The 22,901-nt window shown below is 39.2% G+C and overlaps 1 protein-coding gene across 1 annotated transcript; it reads right to left on the bottom strand.

Annotated features, from left to right (window-relative positions):
- Positions 1 to 987: 987 nt before the first annotated feature.
- MSL2 (MSL complex subunit 2) lies at positions 988 to 22,319 on the bottom strand (the record flags this gene model as incomplete). Its single annotated transcript, XM_080934444.1, has 2 exons — positions 988 to 4,346; positions 22,178 to 22,319. 2 exons carry the CDS (start codon positions 22,317 to 22,319, stop codon positions 2,755 to 2,757), a joined length of 1,734 nt encoding a protein of 577 aa, XP_080790570.1. The 3' UTR covers positions 988 to 2,754.
- Between the last annotated feature and the right edge of the window lie 582 nt (positions 22,320 to 22,901).

The raw sequence follows: 22,901 nt of genomic DNA, 5'->3' as shown, positions 1-22,901 counted from the left end.
GACGTATTATTGGGTATCTAAAATGAAATCAGAATATTAGCTCCACACCATATAGTCTTTAAGTTACCTACAGAAAAAAATAATTCTACTCATTTAACATTTTTACTTTTCTTCAGTAAGGTTGCTTTTTTTTTTTTAAGCAATTGCACAAAACTTTACCCTAGGACTTGATAAAGAAAACATACACTCAATGAATCTAACCAAAAAGGAAAACTGTAAGCTCTCTAATGGCAAGGACTCAGATTATTCATGATAGACCAATTTAAATGCAGCCTTCTTTTTTCTTGCTTAGTAGTTTCATTTCCTGATGGATAAATCCAGTTACTTCAATAAATTTGTAGCTAAGTCATTACTTTTTAAAAACCACATGTCATAAAGAAAAACGATATAAAAAAACCAAGGCACTGTAAGTTCTTTTCCCCAGGCTAATACAGACCATTCAAAACATGCTATCCCAAACTCCTCAGTATTCTACAACATAGAATTAAAAAACTATCATTTATTGATAGATTTAAGGTGTGATACAGGTTTCCAAAAATGTGGCAGTGAGAATACCGGCATAAAAAAGAGAAACTTGTGCTAAAAACAACCTGAATTCATCATTGGCAATATTACAGAACAGTCAAGGTCCTCACATACTGATTTCCACTTTGTCTATATTGCCGACCTTCATGCATCAAGAAACAAAGTGATCAAATTTGGGAAGCAATGAGGTACTCCATGAATTTTAAAATATTAGGAAAGTTTGGGAGAGTTGCAAAATATAGCCTAATTATCCATGTGTACAATCTCATTTCTAGTCATTTCTGCAGTGATCATTAGTGAATAATAAACAGATTTACATGATTATATAGCAAGGAATATGGTTCAACACAAAAACTGTTACAAATTCAGGTAAATACATGTTTCATAAGACACTGCTATCACTTAAGGATTTAAATAAAAGTCCAAAACTTAGTAAGCAAATAAAGACAAGACAACTAAGAAGCATTTTCCACCATTTACTCTTGTTATCAAAAATAGTTCAACTCTTCTTGCAAAACAAAAACAAAATCGTACATACTGGACACATACATCACATTTTTCTTCCTATGGCTTCAGCCCACCCCCGCCCCACCAAAAGAGACCAAAAAGTTTTTTTGGTATTTTTTTTGTTTTTTTTTTTTTGTTTGTTTGTTTTTTTTAAAAAGCCCAATGACAACAACAAAACAACTACCTGACCACATCCACAGAAAATGACACCAGGATACACTACAAAACAGGAGGTGTCATCTGCTCTGTGTCCAAAGGATTCTTCTCCATAGCTTTATGAGGCGAGTAACCATCATTGAACATGCTGTGTGCCAAATCAAAACAACTCCAACACATCAGATCTCACTAGATGGTGAATGCAGTAGAAATTGGAACTTCCCTAGCAGTATTTTTCTTAAAATAAGCACTGCCAAAGCAGCAACTCTGAAATCACAAGGTTCTCTCTACACCTAGTCAGTCCTTGTTTAACCTGGGCTGTGCTCTTTCAAGCAACTGACTAGACTTCCCGTCAACAGAATGTTTATCTTCCCCATAAAATTAATAGGAAGAAGTACATCAAAACTGAAACAGTTTGTGCTTCACATGCAAAAGAGCATTCTAAAGAAAATCCTCCGAGCTTTAGACCTACCTAAATGCACAGGCTTCGTTAAAGGCAATTTTTTATTAAGGCCTTGATAAAGAAGCCTTCATCTTGAACAGCACCCAAAAAAATTAAATAAAGAGGAGCATATTCATGGTAAAGCCTGTGGCAAATAGGAAATAAATAAAAATCAAAGAAGTTGTCAATGGCAATAAGTAAAATGCATAAATCTGGGCACATTTGGGGCATTATTCCAAAAATTCTTTTAAATAAAACCCAATTTTTAAATTCTTTTTATATTTTTTAAAAATTCTGTCATGAACTATATAAATTCAATTATATTCAGAATAAAACAGCTCTTCACTTTATTTATCAAATAGAACATTGCTCAAAGTGAAAGGACTTAGGATTTTTCTTATATTAGTAAATCAGATAACTAGAAAGAAGGTTGAACTCATAAATACTTAAAGCATGAACAGCTTAACATTTGTGGTCTGACAGAATTTATTTGTTCACTTTTTTAAAAGATTTCTTAAACATTCTAATGAGGGGGAAATTTTCTTTCATAATACTGCTGATTTAAGAACTGCTACATACACACCAGTAGCCAATTTTCATGATCAGAAATGGTATTATGTCAGCACAAAGGTTGAGCTGGACACATCAGCTTTTCAACAGGAGAAATATCAATGCAGCATCTGAAAGCAACACAAAGTCTCCTGATAAACTAATGGCTACTTTTCCACCCAAAAAAAAAAAAAAAAAAAACACAATCTTTATGGACTGACTAGATACCACTTCCTTACATTTAATCATCAACTTTGATTATGCACAAAGCATGACCATAAACAATGAGGTTATTGTTATTTCCTTGCCAAAGTTCATTCTGTATAAATCAGTTGCATCAGCATTTGTTCTCAAACTATGAGGTTCTGTAAGAACTAAGAACATACAGTTGTAGGGTTACTCCTCCATTATCTGCAAACTATTTCCCCGACACTAACACATATAACTTAGCAATGAAAACACTTGATACAAGTGATCTATATGCAGGAGCTCCGGCAAGTTAAACCAACAGAACCATAGCTGCCGTAAAACTGTAGCTATTTCCTACCAAGGGGTAGGTTTAAAGACCCACTGATTTAACAGTCGAATCTCATATCTATAGCTTCATCCAAACTTTTATCATCATGTGTACTGGCAGCTAAAAATGTCGTTACAGGAGACCCTGTGACATTAATTACACTGGTGCTGGTACTTGCATTACGCACAGCAATGCTAGTCACATTAATGCCCAAAGTGAGCCTGGTCTGCTCCAAGGCCTTTTCTGGCACCGCAAATGCCTCCAGCTTCTTCTCCCCATTGGCCATATAGGAGTTTTGGCAGCCACGACATATACAATCTAAGCAGGCTTTCCGGTTAGAGTAGCAAGGGCAGCGCTGGCCTCGGCATGTAAGAACACTTGGATTTTGAGTAGCACGCCCACATTTGCATCCTTTCTTTTCCTGGGGCTTTTTGTACACAGTCTTGGTTGGGCTTCCTGGCATAAAATGATGACTAGGTATCTTTTCCTTTACTGCTTTGTCTTTTTTAAGAATACCTGGCTTGGATTTAGAGTGGGATTTCTTGGATCCATGTTCATGACTCTTTTTCATGCTTTTAGTAGATAAAAGTACAGTCTTGCTGATCTTGGGTGTCGTGCCTCCATTGGGAACAGTTGCTATAGGTTGAAGAGAGATTTTGCTTTCCCGCTTCACAGTCACAGGAGCAGATGCCCCCAGTGTTGGGCCTCGGATAATGGTAGAAATTGGAAGTGGCTGAACTTTCTCACTGTCACTTTCAGATCTGGATCGTTTTCGATTCAACTTTGCTACCTTCGGAGTTGCTGCAGTACATGATAACCCATGAAGTGCAGGGCTGGTAGACATGAAAACATTATGGCTAAGAGACTGGGAAGAAAGCTGCAAAAAAGGTCCATTGGATACAGTGGCTTCCAAGTTTGGCTGCAAATTAGGACAGCAAACTTCTGTATTTGAAACAGTTTCTAAGCTGCGGAGTACTTCCTCAACACTCAGCAAGAGGGAGTCACCAGGTTTTATATCTTCACTGAAACTACAGATATCAATACCTGTGGAGCATAAGTCAGTGGCTACCGTGTCACAGACAGGTGGCAGGCTGTCAGACAGATCCTCAGTTTTTATATCAACAGTATTACACACGTCAATTGTATTTGGATGTTCAGGCGAAGGGATATTTATACCAAATCTATCTATTGAAAGCCCATTGTAAGTAGGCAAACCATTGATAACAGAACTGCCAATGGCAATGCTGAGGGTGCTCTCAGACATTGGAGATAAACTAGCTTGAGGATCAGCTGTGGGTTCTGAAGTTGAAGGTAAAGGGGAATGTGTCAAACACAGAGTGAAGGATGAATCTGAAGGTTTCTCTGTCTCCTCACAAAACAATGATCCGTCATTAAGCAAAGCCAAAATATCAGAAGAACAGTCAACTGCTTCTATTATGTCCCGGGCCAGTGTCGTCTGGGTTATGTATTCACACAGTTTCTTGTAGCAATTCACTAGGATGCTTAACTGCTTGTTTTCCTCAAACTGCTCATAGTCTTTGCACCAGCTACATGAAGGTTTCATCATCATTTTCTTGCCTTTACAAGTTTTGCAGACATAGTGTTGGCAGGTGGAGTTGGTGGGTGCAATAGGATCTTGAAGCAAATGCCCTAAGGGGAGGAGGAGGAAAGCACAGATTTTAGCAAAACTAAAATACAGTTTCATATAATGGAGTTCAGATATTATTAATCTCTTAAACTGAAATTGGTTAAACTCACTAGACTGGAGGGGAGGATATATAGAGATAACTGGAGAAATAGTCAACATCTTACTTCATTTCTGTAACATAGTCTCCATTCCATTATCTCAAATCACAGTCTTCCTGGATTTTGGACTTGCCCACAAAAATGTTAAGCACCAACCTTCTTATGGTCTTCTCTCCAAAAGTTACCGGGAGGTAAAGTGTGGTGGTGAAGTATAGGCTTAAAAGTCCTGAGGCCCCAAACTAATACAACAGAAGAATAGACAACTTATTGAACAGAATTGGTACAGATGTAATTTCAACCAGTAATTATATATATGAGCCACAAGATCAAAATGTAAACTACAATGAAGTAAGGGCTCATTCGTTAGAAGAAAAGGCGTTTTATTCAATTCAAAATCTTCCACAAGAAATAAAAAATAAAAACAAAATAAAATGAGGGGAAATATGAGCCAGACATAGTGGTGCGCATCTTTAATCCCAACACTCAAGAGGCAGGAGGTGAATCTCTGTAAATTCAAGGACAGCATGTTCTACAGTGAATTCCAGAGTTGTCAAGGACTTATATAGAGACCCTGACTCAAAAGAACAAGGTTGGGTTGTTGGGAGAGACTTGTGTACCGCCATGCCTGACTCAATAGACTCTTTTTCAACTTAACAACTTCCCTCTAAAACACAGAGGTGAGCTGTTCCGTTTAAACTTATTACAATGAAGAGAAGTAGAATACGCGACAGCAGAACTCAAAAGAACTGTCACATTATAAACTATAGGTTTCCTCAGTACAGCAGATTATGAAACTGAAAGTGGGGCTGGGTAGTTGGCTCAGCTGGTAAGAGCACTGGCTAACATGGACAGCACAAGTATAAAGAGCTGCATTCTCCTCAGAAACCACATCAAAAAGCTGGCTGTAATGGCACACTTGTTTAACTTTGGCAGCAAGGGTGGAATAGTAGGGAAGGACCATTGGAGCTCATTGGCTCCCAGCTCCAGGTTTAGTGAGACCACATTCAATAGAATGAAGCATGGAAATAGAACAGGACATCCGATGTCCTCTCCTATAGCCTCTGCACACACAATTTGCACACATGTGTGTACACACCACACCAAACACACATGGTAAAAATGGCCTCCCATCTTGAGAGACAGCTATCAAATTATAAATGACCTATAAATAAGAACAATGAAGAGGTAGATTCAGTCCTCAGCATTCCTTACTCCCCTCAAAGAAGCAACTGTTTCTTAGCTCCCAGTTCAAATAGTTCAGTTGACCCAAAACAGTTCCACTCATCTTCTAAAACCACACACACACACACACACACACACACCAAAAGTCTCCACAATAAAAATTAAAAAGAGAAATCAAGAAAATGTCCAAATATCTTAAAATTAAACATATACCTAAGTAAGTCAAAAAGGTAAGAGAAACTAGAAAGAATTTACTTAGCAAAAATAGAAACAAATCAACATTTAAAAGACCTGTGTTTAGAGGGAAGAGTCTATATTGAACCAGGCATGGTGATACATACTTGTGTCTTAGCTCCTTAGGAAACTAAAGCAGAAGGATGGATTAAGCCTAGAAGTTTACAACCAGCCTGGACAACATAGTATCTCAATGAAGTCTGTGTCAGAAAATGGAGTTCGTTCCAAGCCCTTTCTCCTTTCACTGTAGAACAGCCAGAATGTACACAGGATAAAGCAAATGAACACCAGAAAAGAGAGATCAATCTGTAGCTCAAAGTTAACCTCTGTTATAAAGCAAGACCCTGCTTCAAAGATATATTTAAATTTGCCAAAAAGGAAAAAAATAACCAACAAAACCAAAAATAAAAGATATCAGAAATATCTCACTAGCATGCTACAGAAATCTAAAGAGCTGAAATAATGACCTGAAGAAAACTTTGTGTCAACAGATAAATCAACATGGACAAACTTCCCAGACAACTGAAACTGACATAGAAATTAAAAATCTAAAGACACACAACCCAAGTAACATTATAAAATATAAACTGAAAATCCTAAGAAAACTCTAAAACAAACTGAACCTGGCTTTTGTTGTTATACATGTCTGATTGTCCATGCATACACAGGTGGAAGCCAGAGGGACCTTCCTGTCCCTCTCCACTGGGTCATCAGCCTGCCTCCACCCTGCCAGTGCAGGGTTGGACAGGCACCTCCATTCACACTTGGCATATGAAGCACTTTACCCACTCAGCCATCTCCCTAACATCTTCATTTTAATTTTTAAAATAAGTAACACCAAAAATCTCAAGACAAAAAAATTATTAAGCCTCATGGTAATATACAAGAAAATAATCACCAAAACCATTAAGACAAGATACACAACAATCACTAACCAAGAAGGAATGCAACAACATACAACCCAAAACCTCTCAGTTTACAACAAACATCTCCTGCAAACTAAAAATAACTTCTTTAACCTACAGAAAACATACACTTTTTTCTATTCAAAGTCATACTTGAGGTCTGTAAGTGTGGAGTGGGGGGCACTGAACAGAGTAGAGGGTACCTAAGTATTCAGATTGAAAAAGATGTAAAACTGTCCAAGATGTTAGATACTCCCATATCTGTATCTAGAATCTATATATATATATAATTCCAAGAAAGCTATACACAAAAACTCTTATGAGTCAATGAACCAATGAACTCTCAGTAATTTATATTTCCCAACACTTCTGCTTAAAACAGCACCAAGGAGATACTTTAAATATTTAGGAGGAAAAATATTTAAAAATACTTATATACATGTCGGTGTCGGTCTCTCTCTCTCTCTCTCTCTCTCTCTCTCTCTCTCTCTCTCTCACACACACACACACACACACACACACACACACACACACACAGAGTAATCTCAGCACTTGCAGGACAGAAGCAAGAGTTTCAGGAAAACCTAGGGTTCTTGTCCACAGCTTCCCTGGAATGTACAGCCTATAAATTCAAGACCCAAACAACAAAGAATGCACACAGATGTATCCATGGCCAACCTACATCAGTAACAGTTCTGAGCTGCTCTGTGGTATAACTGGAAATCAGGTACTGTGATTCCTCCAGTGTTCCTCTGACTGGCTGAGGCCTTTTGCATTTTTCCATGACTTTCACAGTTTTAAAAATAGTTGTGTGAAGAATGTCATTGGGATTTTGATAAGAACAATAATGAATTTCTACATGCTTTTGGTAATAATGCCTTTAAAATGTCTTGGGGAGGGAGTGCTGCTTGGTGTGCATTTATACTGGAAAAGAATAAAGCCATCCAAGTTACTCATCTCCACTCCACATCCTATCAGGGCCTCTTCCCAAAGCTCTAAAACCCACCATCCACCCTCCAAGTTCTATCCATTTGACTATTGCATTAATAGTTCAATATTATTCCTCTGGAGACTAAATGTTTTCCCACTTATGTCCCTGCCTCAACATCACCCAATCCAATTAGTTCATCTGCTATTCTGCCAATGAGTTATTGTTCTAAAATATAATCCTAACTACAGGCTTATCATCCTTTGAAAGCTTTCCAACTGCCTTCAAAACTCAACCCCATTCTCCTACCCCCAAATACTAACACTCTATAATCCCATCCATACCCACACTAACCCTCAGAAAATATGCACTGTTTACTTTGTGCTCTTCCTTCAATGTTTTCCCTTCAACTCAAATATGGCCTCCACAGACAGCCTTCCCCCCTCCTTTACTCTCGGTGTTCCCTATTAGTGCAGTGACAGCCCCACTGCTCACTAGGCCTTACTTGAAAGACAGATTTTTTTTTTTAAACTTTGTATAATAGTTGGCAATAAAGCTGGCATCTAATATATTATATTCTTAGTCTAGTAATATAAAGTCATGTATTAAAGATTAGAAGAAGCCAAGCATTCTGGCTCATGCTTATAATCAGCACCAGGGAGGCTGAGACAGAAAGAGTTGTGCCAAAAAGGGCCCCGTCATGTGCAACCAATTTGCTACATGAACAGCGCCCAGTGCGTGCCCAAGGATAAGGCCATTAAGAAGTTTGTCATTCTGAACACAGTAGAAGCCACTGCATCAGAGACACATCTGAAGCAAGGGTCTTCAATGCTCACATGCTTCCCAAGCTCTACGTCAAGCTGGATTACTGTGTGAGCTGTGCCATCCACAGCAAGGTCGTCAGGAACCAATGTGAGGCCCAGACAGACCCGACACCCCCACCGTGATTCAGACCTGCTGGCACTGTACCACAACCTCCACCAAAACCCATGTAAAAAAGTGGTTTCATAAGGATGGGAAGAAAAATGCCTTGGGAAAATAAAACAGAAGTTATACTTAAAAAAAAAAAAAAAAGTGTTGTGTGTTTGAGGGCAGACTTTTATTACACCATGAATTCCAGGACTGGCTGGGCGACAGAAACCCATGGGCCTCAAACTAACAGCCAGGTCTAGTGGAATGAATTTGTAATCCCAACACCTGAGAGGCTGAAACAAGATCAGGAGTTTGAGGCCAGCCTGGACTACATAGCAAGACCATGTTCTCCATCAACAATGAGTCAAAAGTATTCAATAGAATTATAATAATAAATTTTTATAACCAATCTAGATATCAACTGCTTAGGCAGTGTGTTCAGGAATGTTAGGCATGTCTCCTGATTGCACACATCGCCTGCACTGGAGAAGGCAAGATCAACCTTATACTTAGATCCTATTTGGAAAACAAACAAATATCTTTATCACTATCACTTATGTAAATAGTTTCCATGCACAGTTATGTGCCACGCTTGTGCTAGAACCTGCCACTCTTTTAAAAAGTGCTGTCTGGGGTTGGAGAGATGACTCAACAATTAAAAATACTGGTTGCTCTTACAGAGGACCTGGAATCAACTCCTAATACCCACATAAAGCTCACAATTGTCTAAAATTCCAGTTCCAGAGCATACAACACCATCACAAAGATATACATGCAGGCCAAACACCAGTGTACATAAAATAAAATCATCTTTAAAAGACAAAGAAAAGTGTTTTCTGATCTTTTTTTTTCTAACTGAATTACAGAACCAAAAGTATTGTCCAAATTAAAGAAGTAGTTTCCAAACAATAATGAGATCTTCCTTCTTTTAAAGATTTTTTTTTTTTCAGCCTGGTGATATGGTGGAGTTTTACTCCCAGCACTCTGAAGGCAGAGGCAAGCGAATCTCTGCATTCAACCCCTCAACAGATTCAAAAACAAGTTATGCTTCATTTAATATTCTAACAAAAAATAAAAGACTCAGATATCTTTTCTCTTAGTAACAAATGGGACTTTTATAGTACTTATAGTTAAGAGCATTTCTGTACTATTCCACCATTTTCATATTTTAGCAAAGTAATACCTTTTCATTTAACTACTGGCAATAAGACCATATATGCTAGTCCATTATACACAATTAAACTGATGATGCACACACACCTGAATGATCAATCAATTTTGATCTGTACTTTACAAACTGTTGTTCCATTGCATCAAGAGGTTTGCCTTCCCACACTCCTGTTTTTGTGTGTCTTATGACAGTGTCTCACTGTGATACTGCCCTGGCTGACCTGGACCTGGCTAAGAGGACCAGGCTGACCTTGAACTCTGAGATTAAAGGTGTGCAACCACTCTGGCTTTACTGCCCTCTCTTAACTACATTAGCATCTACCTTTAAAACCAAATCATTATACTTATGGAAAATTTAGTTAACACAGCACTACTTCAACGTACAGGCGCATGGACCATTCTAAAGGTGCAGCTGTTAACCTCACACAACAGCATCCCAGCACTGCACTGCTGTCACGTGGCATGCAGGCACTGCAATACTCTGCACATGTGGCACAGAATGTATATTTTTAGAAAAGGTCTCCCAAATTCTAATAAGCAAACAAGTTTAGAAACCATTAATGACATAGCCTTGTTTTGTTCTTTGCATAAAAACCTTCACAGTAACAAGAATTCCTGGACATCTTTCTGGCCAAGTCATCAATGAAATAGAAGATGTGATTAAACATTTCTTGAGAGAAAAAAAAAAGCTAGTATGTGCAAATGCAAGACCATAACATAAATTTCAGTAACAAAACATACAAATTTTTACTTTCCTCTAAGAATATCTTGTTTTTTTCCCTAAATTTTGCTTTTAAAAATTCACAGAGTGATAAAGAGGGGCTAGTGTAGAAGACTCAACAGCTTAAAGCACTTGCCTAGGACCTGGATTTGGTTCCCAGTACCCATAAAAACAGTTTACAACAGTCCAGGGCTTGATACCCTCTCTTGGTCTCACGGACACCAGGCACACAAGCAATGCACACACGCGCAGGTAAAAATGTATATTCAATTCATTTAAGATTTTAAAACACATCTTAACGTTTGAGGGATTGGGGAGATGACTCAGTGAGAACAGAGCTTGCCACACAAGCACTAAGGACACTAAAGGACAGAAAAGTCACTGGAGCTGGCCAACTAGCCTAACTGAAAAACAGCAAACATCCAGATCCAAAGAGACATGACTCAAGAGATTAAGGTTAAGAACAATACAGCAGAAAGCCCACTTGCCTCTGAGTTGGCCTACATCATCATGAGAGATACCATCCCCATAGGTCTTAAAAGGAAAAAGGACAAAAAATAAGAGCCAAGCATTGGCTCACACAGTCCCATAACACAGGAGGGATCAGGCATTAAGGGCAAGTTTGGGCTAAATAACTCATTTCAACCAATAAAGAACAAAAGGGGGAGGGAAGACAGAGTTTTCTCTGTGTAGCCTTGGCTGTCCTAGAACTTGCTTTGTAGATTACACTAGTTTTAGAACTCACACCCACCTCTGACTCCCATATTCTGGAATTAAAGGTGTTCAACCACCACCCACCAACTAATTTTGTTTATAAATTCATAAACAGCTTCATAAACAAAAATAAAAACTTAAAAATGCTTTGATATTTGGAATTAAGTTTTCACTAGTTACCATTTTGTTTTTATTACTACAGGCTTCATAACTGTAACCACTTCAAATATTACACTGTAATCATTATCTTTATCCTTTTCCAGTATAAATAAATGCACACCAAGCAGCACACACCCCTTCAAGGCATTTTAAAGGCATTATTACCAAAAGCATGTAGAAATTCATTATCGTTCTCATCAAAATCCCAATGACATTCTTCACACAACTATTTTTAAAACTGTGAAAGTCATGGAGAAATGCAAAAGACCTCGATCAGTCAGAGGAACACTGGAGGAATCACAGTACCTGATTTCCAATTATACCACAGAGCAGTAGTAACACAGTACAGCACAAAATTCACACGGTAGATACAAAGGCAGTGCAATAGAGCAGAGCCCTCAGAAGCTGGGCATCTGAGACTTTTTTTTACCAAGGTGCCTAATTTTTACACTAGAAAAAAACATTTCTTCAACAAATGGACCAGGGAAACTAGGTAAGCAGAATTAAGCTGTAGGCAGAATTAATCTGTAGCCTACCTGCACAAAAAACAATTCAAAATGGATCAAATATCTCCATGTAAGACCCAAAACATTTCTAGAAACTACACACTAGGAGAATACACTTCAAGATACAGACAGAAGTAAGATGAGATATATCTAGATAGATAGATAGATAGATAGATAGACAGATAGATAGATAGATAGATAGATATAGATTAAATAGATTTTTTTAACCAAGAAGGTCCCACAGTACCTAGCATCTAATCAAATTCCCACACACACACATACAAAAACAAACATAAAAACATGACACAATGAGCAGAAAAACCGATCTTGAGCAACAATCCAATGAAAGATTGTTCCAATGTTCAAACGTGCTTAAAATACCTACTAATAGAGCTCCAAAAAACCTGAGACAAGTCAGTTAACACTCTGAAGACAATCAGAAAGCACTAGTAACAGATTTCAATGCTCAGTAACTGGGGAAGCCAAAGGAAATCAGTAAAGGCAGAGAGAGCTGAACACTATTAGCCAACATTCATGAAGATGTTTTAAATGACTAGAAAAAAAAAGTGTTCTCTGGCCAACAGACTGATAAGCAATTCTTTTTCTTACCTAAGTAACAAAGTTTCACAAAATAATTCAGGTTCCAACATTAGAAATGTTATGGACCCAGTGTCAAAAGCACACTCTTCATTCTTCTGGATTACAAACCCAACTACTTATAAGGTCAGTCTAGTAAGGTAAAGGGGGGATGTGGTAACAAAGGCTGTGTGTGACTAAGGACAAACAAGGTGGACACATTTCCACAGTCAAGAAGGGAGGACCGTTAGACTCATTTAATGCTCCTTGAACATGAGAAAATGCTACCATTGCATTGCCTAAACGCTTTCCAGAAGGCCCATACAATGCTGATTTTATAGAAACTACACATGTTGAAATAGTGACCAAAAAAGCATTACTTTAACCAGTAAGAATGCCAAATTCATAAACAAGTTTCTGCTTTGTCTTTAAAAACTGAGTTATCACTTTATTGCCTAGGCTAGTCCTAACCTTCTGAGCTCAAGTGAGCTCTCTGTCAGCTTTCCAAGCAGCAGTTGGCTCTAGAGGCCCACATCACCAACCCTGAGCATAGTTCTGGGTTCTATCTCTTTTCATAATATCTCATATGTAGCCAAGGTGGTCTCAAACGTGAACTCTCCTGCCTAAGCCTCCTAAAAGAGGCGAAATTACACACATGAAAAACCAAACTGGGTTTCAAATTTTAGTTCTAATAAACTTCATTTTACAATGAAACAAAAATATCAGATGCTTTGTCCAGGCCACTAGAGCAGAGCGTCTCATGCAGCCACACTTGACAGCGGTACTTTGGACACAAAACTCCTCACTATGCCTCCTATCTCAGAGAAGATGAAACTCTTCCTGCCAACAGTCAAAGGGCAAATTTAACCAAAGGTTACTCACCAAGAAAAAAAAAAAAAAAAAAAAAACAAAAAACCTGGTATTTCCCTAAATATATAGCTATTGAAACTCAGTGATACCAAGAAGAAAACACAGAGACAGCCCATACCAACAACTGACTATGAAGAAGACTCAGAAATGCATCAGATGGAATCATCCATCTGGTCTCTTCTAATCCTAGATCTGTTGTTATATATGGCCAGAATCCCAAATTTCTACACCAGGCATATTTTACTTCAAAGGAAGTATTCAGCAAATTTCCTAGATAAAAAATTCTTTGCAAGGGCAGACGCAGGGAGGCAGATGAACTAAGAGAATGCTCAGCAGTTAAGAGTTCTTCCTGCTCTTCCTGGTCTGTTCCCAGCACCCACTTCATGTGGCACACAACCTGTAACTCCAGCTCTAAGGGATCTGACTCCCTTTTCCGGCCCCCTCAGGTACCTACCCATGTATAGTGTGCACACATAACACAGAGACAGAGAGAGAGAAATAAAAATATATCTTAGAAACAGGCTACATGTGGGCGGTGGTGATGCACATTTTACTCCCAGCATTTGGGACAACCAAAGCAATACAACACTGCCCTGCCTGGGAAGGGATGTGGGAGAAGAGAAACCAACCTCACATTAGGGTCTAACTCAGTTCTCCCTTATTCTTGGAGACTATGTTCCAAGATCCTTAGTAAATGCCAGAAAAACAGTAAGTACACTGAACCTGATTTTTTTTTCTATACATACATACCAATGACTGTGAAATATCATAATAGAAAGTTTATGAATGTGCTTATTTAAACATCCTCTCTCTCCCTCTGTGTGTATGTGTAAACATTCTATATTCAGTGGGAGAATGTATGCTTAGTAAGCATAAAGTCCTGGTGTTTAAATCCCAGCTTGATAGAATACAGTGACTTATACTCTCACAAAGTAAGGGTCAGCTCTGTAAAATCTAGACCAGCCTGGTCTCTATACATAGCAATTTCCATGCCAGCCAGGGAGGGGTACATAATGAGACTTGTCTCAAAAATGAGTAAACAACTTTAAAAAAAATTAAAGAACCCTCTTTTTTTTTTAACTTCAAGTTGAAAGCTTCCACCTTTTCACTTAAAGGAAATCTTTCTAATGCTTAGAAAAATCTAAATTGCTAGTCACTCCTCTAATCATTTATTGAATAAAATAAGGGTTATCTGAACATAAGCACCATGATCTTGCATAGTGAGTTTAATAATCAAACCACTAAGTACTATAAGGTGAATAGCATACACAAAGGATATACATAAAGCATATACATAATGCATATACAAAGTATACAAAACATTTATCCAGAGTAGGAGAAAGAGCAGGACAGAACAAAGACAAACTTAATGTTTACAAATTAGTGTTTTTTCAGAATTTTCCTTTGATATTATTAGTCTGTGATTGAACTTGTGCAAAGTACAACTACAAATAGGAGAGATAAAGTTTTTGAGGTATTTATACACCCTTATTCACAATAACACTGAAATAGCCAAGAGGCAGAAGCAACCCAAATGCCCATCTATGGAAGAATGGAAAACCAAAATACATGAATACAACAGAATTAATCCTCAGCCTTATAATGGAAATTATGTCACATGATAAAACTTGGAGGAACCTAAGAACATTATGCCAAGTAAAATATGCCAGACACACAAAAAAAGATAAATAATATGATCCATTTATATTAAGTCAAGTGTACCCACACAGAGCTGGTAAGATTGCTTAGTAAGCAGGTAAAGACACTTTGCTGCCAAGACTGAAGACCTACCTGAGTTTGATTCCCTAGGGCCCACATGGTGAAGAGAACCAACCGTAAGTGTGTGCACATAAACACATATACAAAATAAATGTTTAATTGTTTTATAAAAAGCAAAGTAGAACTGAGGAGATGGGTCAGTCAGTAAAGTCAGTGAAGTGCTTGCTATACAAACATGATGACCTGAGTTTATTCTTCAGAACCCAAATAAAAAGCTGGGCTCACCTATAAGCTCAGGGCTGAAGAGGTAGACAAGGCCCCCTGGGCTTAATGCCCAGTGAGCCAGCCTTGCTGAATGTGTGCTTGTGTGTGTGCATGCATGTGTGTATATATTTATTGATTTATTTCCTTTTTGTGATGCTAGAGAAACAAACCCAGAGGTACACATGCCTTCTACCAGACTCTACAGACTGCACTGAGGCTATGTAGCCTAGGCTATTCTCCATTGCTGAGTCCTGTTTCCACCTCCCATGAACTGGGATTAAAGTCACATGCCACCAGACTAAAAGAGAATAACACACTAATTATTTTAAAAAAAAAAAAAACTCATATTTAAGAAAAATAATTTAAATAAATATAAAGCATTAAAATAATATTGGGGGCTGGAGAGATGGCTCAATGGTTAGGCAGACTGACTGCTCTTCCAGAGGTCCTGAGTTCAGTTCCCAGAAACCACATGGTGGCTCACAACCATCTGTGATGAGATCTAATGCCCTCTTCTGGTGTGTCTGAAGACAGCAACAGTATACTCATGCATTTAACAAAAATCTTTTTAAAAAAGACTATGTGAGCTAAAACTTAAAAACAAAAAATACATATACAACTAATTACTCAGATGGCTTTTAATTTAGCTTCTCTCTAAAAAGAAAAAAAGTATAAAATAAGTCAATCATGATTTTATGTTCAACACATATGTCTCAGGAGTCCCCTGGTATTTTCAAATTCGTTTGCACTTGCCCAAAGAAAATCAGAACTCCAGACCTGAAACAGACAGATTACTGTCACCACTCCTCCATAAATCCAGTGTGAGTCCACCACCGCTTTCACCAACAATGGAAAATTAAGCAAAATCAAAGTCATCCTTCATAAAACTAATAAACATGTTTACTTTTCACAGGAATTTTCCATTCTCAAAGCACATCCTTCCTATGTTAATGATGCTAAAAAGGTTTCTTTTCAGTGATGCAAGCACTTAGCCATTCAACAAATACTTTTTGATAGCAGCCAGATACAGAGGTACAGTGGTGACAAAACCAAATAAGACTCCACCCATCAAGGAGCCACCCACCTCACAGCACCAAGTAATGGGGGTAGGAACATCATGTATCATGTAATAAGACTAAGAGATAGCAAGTATTCAGGGATATGGAGATGGCTCAACAGTTACTAACATTTGCATACAAGGTTGGCAACTTAAAATTCAATCCCCCAAACTCACATAAAGGCGAAGAGACCCAACTCCAGAAAACTGTCCTCCAAACTCCATGCACATACATCATGCACATACGTACATCTTGCACTCACACTAATAAAAAATTTTTAAAGATGTATTTATTTATGCATGAGAGTTCTATTTGCATGTATACCTGTGTGACAGAAAAGACATCAGATACCCCCCCTTTTTTTAAATATAGATTATTGCCGAGTCACCATGTAATAACTGGGAACTGAACTCAAGGCCTTTGGAAGAGCAACCAGTGCCCTTAACTGCTGAGCCATCTCTCAAGCCCACTAATAAACAATTTTTAAAGTCAGTACATTTTGAAGTCCTTAACATACAAAACAACAAACAAGCAATACTGGTCACTACGTCCATACTATGTCAGTGGAAAATATTAATCTCCAATCCAGGCTTTGCCTATTTATGAAGAATTATAATATCTAATAGGCAAGCCCAAACTACTTTGTTTCTAGACTCACTAGAAAGTACCAAGACAGTATTTGTATTCCAAAGTACAAATTATTTTATAGGACTACAAATATCACCGACAATAACTTCAAGTTCTAATAGTCTAATCTGACTGTTTATCAAATGTATACCACTTGAAGACTGACAAGTTTACAAAAACCTTAAAAATCCATACAGCAAGTGTATCCATTCTCAGACCAACAAAAGAAACCCAACTACCTGATGACAAGCTAACACTAAAAGAAAGACCTTAGAACTGACCCTTAACAGAACTCAGTTACTGTTCTAGCCACTCCCTGTGATCTGTAAATAAGAGCAATTCTCTGCAGCACTGCTATCTCATTCATTAGAAATATCAGAATCTTTAAATATACACAAAGTAACTGAAAAAGAAACAGTGACGTTGTTAATTAACACTTCAAAAAAACAAATCTGTAAGCCAGTGATGTTCCACACTAACAAGTGACCTAACTATTGCAAGCTTTTTCCTGTGGGATTACAGAGCGTCCTGGGGCTGGAGAGATTGCTCAGTTAAAAGCACTGGCAACTCTTGCAAAGGAACCAGGTTCAATTACCAACAGCAGCTCTCAACTGTCTGTAACTCCAGTTCCAAAAGATCCAACACCCTTTTCTGGCCTCAACAGACACTGCATGCACACATACATACTAGCAACACACACATACAAAAAATAAATAAAATCTCAAAAAACAAAACAACCTTTTTAAGTGGGATAACAAGCACTTAGTATGTGCCAGTCCATAACTCTGAGTAGATTTGCTCCTGTAAATTTGTAAGGTTTCATGACAGGGCTAGAGAAAAAAAATAAGCAGGTAACATTCACATGGCAGCTCATAACCATCTGTTAAGGTTAACTTCAATTGCAAGACATCTGGCAACACCTTCTGGACCCCAAGAGCACATATTAGGTATACAGACACTCATGAGTGCAGCCAAAACATTAGCACACATAAAATTAAAAATGGTTTTTGATTTTTTTAAGACACTACAGCTGAACACTGTGGCACACTGAATTTAATCCCAACACTCCCAACACTCTGGGGGTAGAGGCAGGCAAATTGGTGTGAGTGGTCAGCCTTGTCCACACAGAAATTCCAGACCAGCCAGGGCTAAGGAGACCCTCTCTCAAATTAAAAAGAAAAGCCCATCATAGGAGCTGAAGAGGTAGCTATCCAGTTAAAAGCACCTGCTGCTAGCAGGCAGTAGTGGTACCACCTTAAATTCCAACACTTGGAAAACAGAGAGGCAAGGCAGCCTGGTCTATAAATCCAGTTCCAGGACAGCTAGGGCTACATACACAGAGAAACCCTGTCTCTAACAAACAAGCACCTGCTACTTTTACAAGGAACTTGGATTAAGTTCCCAGCATGCACTCCAGTTCCATAGGATCTAATGCCCTCTTCTGACCTGGGACACATATACACACTCATGCACACACACATAAAACAAAAAAAAAAACAAATCAAAAAAAAATAAGCCCACGCATAAATAAATTTAAGGAAAAAGAAAAGAAACTAAAGCAAATTTTAAAGCAACTTGTATACCACAGTTCAGAAGTACAATGGTTTGAAAAGAAATGGACCCCATAGGTTCATAGGGAGTAGAATATTTTGAAAGGATAAAGACTTGAGTTCAAGCCAGGCCATGTGTGTGTGTGTGTGTGTGTGTGTGTGTGTGTGTGTACACACCTGTGTGTTTGTCTATCTTCTTGATACCTGCTGATCCAAATATAGAAGAACCCCCCCCCTCTTTCTCCAGCACCATGTCTGTTTGCCAGACCACAATGCTTCCTGCCATGACATTAATGTGCTAAACCTCTGAACCAGTAAGCCAGGCCCAACTAAATGCTTCCCTTTATAAGAGTTACCATGGTCTTGGTGCCCTAAGACAAGTAGAAAAGACAAAGCATGAATCTACCTGCCAAACATAGGGTTTTCCCTTCCCTTCCTTCCTTCCCCCCCTCACCTCATTGGGCTAAATTAGCAGCACAAAAATGTACAATAAACAAATATTTTCCCCTAAAGACTTATATACACCACAAAACTAAGATAACTATTAAAGTGAGTTGAAAGAAGGTATAAAATAGCACAAAAACTAGAACGAAGGATTGTGGAGGTTCAGAAGACAAAGAACGTTTTGCTAGAGTGAGCAAGAAACATCCACAGAAGAGAGCAAATGAATTTTGGGACCTTTACAGAAAATGAGCATTATCTTAAGGCAAAAGAAACTTTGGGGAAGCCAGGCCCTACTGGTGCAGGACTGCAGTGCCAGGTATTCACAAGGCTGAGAAAGAAAGTCACTAGTTCAAGGGCAGCTAGTCCACTACAAATCTATATGATATGTACAAGGTCCCGTGTTCAAGCCCCAGAATGTGGAGAAGAAATGTAAGGAAGGAAAATACAAATAACATGCTTAAAAAAGTAAAACATCTATTTGACTGTGGAAAATTTGACCACAAAATACGACATCCTCCTTAAAGCACCAAAATGGAATTAAACTTAATTTTCACATATTATTTTCATGAAATAAAACTGCACATGAATATTACTAGTGAGCTTATTTTTAAGCTAAAAAAAAAGAGTATAGAATTGGATCTGGTACAAAAATAAGTAGTGTTAGAGCTGAACAAAAACAATTTCTCTTTCTCTTGATAATCATGGGCTTGTGGAGCATGGAGGGAAAAACTTACACCAACATCTCTATTATCAAAATGCCATTAAAGTTACCCAACTGTAAGTAGAACCCACAAATCTTTTCCATAATATGAAAGGAAAGTAGGGAAAGAACCAAAAAGAATAATCACTAAGTTAAACAATCATAAAATCGATTTTGTTGCCAAGCCTGAGAATTAAATAGACCACAGCTAGACTTTTTATGTGTAACTTCAGGACCAGTGAGATGGTTCAGCAGTTAAGAGCACAAACTGTTCTTCCAGAGGACCGGAGTTTGACTCCCAGCACCTACATGGCAGCTCATAACAGTAATTCCATTCCCAGGCACAGAGCACGCACGCATGCACACACACACACACACACACACACACACACACACAGAAAAAACAGTGAAACACATAAAAATAATTTTTAATGTAGCTTTATATTTAATATCTTTTTTTAATCCATGTTTAAATTATTAAAAGGCCATGTTTATTTAAACCACCTCTGAATAATTTAAAATCCCACCTGGCTTGATGGTACACACCAAGAATTCTTGTACTCAGAGGGCTGAGACAGGAGCTTCTCCAGTTTGAGGCCAGCTTATTATATGTAGTGAAACATGTCTCAGAAAAATAAAGGAATGTAGTTTGGCAGCAAGATTCTTAGCTAGCATGCTGAAAGCCCTGGGCTCCCCACTAAGCAATACAAAAAATAAAAAGGTTTTGAAGTTCCAAGCACCTAAGCACAATCCAAAAATCACTATTTTCTAGCAGAGTTAAGACCTGGCCAACAGGTAAAGAGGATCACGTAACAATGCCTTTAGTAAGTATAGCTGTCTACAGAACAATGTGGCCATACCTTACTGTCTTTCCCCACTTTACCACTCCCACAAACCTACTGATGCTCCTCAAAAACAAAGTAGAGTACACACCACAGCCTCAATCTTGGACGCTCTATAACTCAGAGACAAAGAGCTCTTCAATAGGCCCTGACTTTGATGACCAGCACCACCAAAAATTAAAAGTGAGACTTCAAGAGAGAGTACCATTAAGCCAAGCAAATTCTCTGTCCACTTTAGTTTTATCTAAACTGAAAGCAAACTAACACAGCACCTAGCCTTAAGCCTTCACTTTACACACCAAGACACTGAGCCTAAGGCGGGTAAGTCATCCGCTCTAAGTGACTGCTTCCCTATAAAAGTACTGTGCCTGTTCACTTGGTTGCTTAAACGCTTATGAAATTAAGTGCCTAACCAGGAAAAACCCAATCTCCACCCTTTCGGCACCCTCAGTTCCCTGCTCAGAGCGCAACAAAACATGATGAGTGAATCCTGAATACCACTGCTATGGTTCAGCCATTACTACAGAAAAATTACTCTTCTCCACTTAAAGTGCCTCAATGTCTAAATTCTGACTGAACGGAACGTGTGGGTTAACAAAACCTCCAATAAGCACAGTAAGTGAGGGACATCATTAGTACCTTCCTTGTTGCTCTTTCATTTATATTAAATAGGTGGAAGATTTACACCATCCCAAGAGAGACAAGAGGATAATCGTTCTGGTCTGAGTGTCAAATATTACTATATGTGCCCAGTTAACACGAGTGATCATCCTTTAAACACTTTCCAATTAGACAATACTTTCACTCATCTCTCGTTAAGTATTGTAACCGACAGGGGCTAATAATACCCTTTGAAAAAAAATCTAAAAATAATCCTGCGAAACCAGGCATGGCTGTGCATGCCTGAAATACCGGCATTCAAGAGACAGACACAGGAAGACCACTAGTTCGAAGTCGGCCTAAGCTACATAGTAGGAACCTGCATTAAATAAGCAAGTAAATAAATAATGCGACTCTGCCAGGCCACCTGACATTAAAACTACAGAAAAAAAACCTAATCTGTAAAACTCTCACCAGCTAAAGAACCATCAGCTCCATTAGGCCACTGGTAACCTTCAAACCATCTGTTGTAGAACCTGAGACACTGAGGTCTCTGGCTGGAGGTGCATCAGGATCATACCATCCACCCTCTGCAAAACACTAATTTAGGGAGTGCACTGCAAAGTCTTAACAATGCTTGACCACATTCAATAACAATGGTATTCCAACAGTTCCTGCAGCAGAGGCTTACAAAAAGAAAAAGCGTGCTGCTGGCATTTCAACCCCATTTTAAGACATCACCGCTATACGTGTGAAACCGTCGGAGAATTTCTTAAAATATATTTTAAAAAAACAGAAAGATGGGTCAAGACGAAATAAAACCGTTTTGAACGTTAAAGCCGCTGTACAAAAGGTGGCTGAAAAAGGCTCTCGGCCTTCTGAAACGCCGAGTAAAAGTCCCTGGGCGAGTTTCAAAACTAACGACCGGGTACTACTACTGCACAGTACCACCACTTAAAACGAACTACCGGGCCGGCCAACCGTTCACGTTACTACTGCCAAAGGGACTTTAGAAAACAAGCAGGGAAAGGGGAACAATAAAGAAGCGTCTCACCGCAAACACAGCACGAGAGGGACTGTCGGAAGTAAGGCAAGAGCCTGTTAATCTCTGTAAACGCCTTGGGGTCTCCGGGGTCGTAGTTGAGCACTAGGCGGCTCGCGGAAATGTAGAGAGCAGTAGCATTCACCGGGTTCATTGCAGACACTTCGACACCAATGGCTCCCGGTTGAAAAGAAATTCCGGATCCAAGTTTGTAAGCAGCCAGGGAACAATGGCGAATTTGCAACAATTCGGAAGAAATCTGAGCAGAACCACTGGCCAAAGCAGCAACCAAAATCCGTGCAAGTTTGTGAAGCTGAAGCAATCCTCCCACACATGGGGCCTTGGCGCCCCTCCTCCGTCCCTGAGACTTGCAGACCGAAGAGAGACAGAGAAATCAGCGATCGAGTTCGTCCAAGGCGGCCGCGGCTGGGTGCTCCGGGCGGGATCAGTGCTCGGTCTAGCCCCGCGGCTCGGCGGGTGGCCTGCGCTCGAGCAGCATGTCCGGCCGCGGAGGCACCTCCGGGTGGAGCTGGCGCGCACAGGAGCGAGCCCGGTGGGGTCCAGGCGCGGAACGCTTCTCTTCGGACGGCGGGGGCCCTTACTCCATCGCAGCGCCGGCGCGGAGGCAGCGGGACGACGAGGGCTACGGCGCAGGCGTCGGCTTCCCGGGTCTAGTGCCAGCAGCCGCGGCGGCGGAGGTTGCTGCTGCGGCGGGAGCGCGCCGCCGCCGTTCTCG

Source organism: Micromys minutus, assembly GCF_963924665.1.
Source record: "Micromys minutus genome assembly, chromosome: 21".
Taxonomy (NCBI): Eukaryota; Metazoa; Chordata; class Mammalia; order Rodentia; family Muridae; genus Micromys; species Micromys minutus.
The sequence above is the reverse complement of the archived record's forward strand: the minus strand, read 5'-3'. Positions and strand labels throughout refer to the sequence as shown.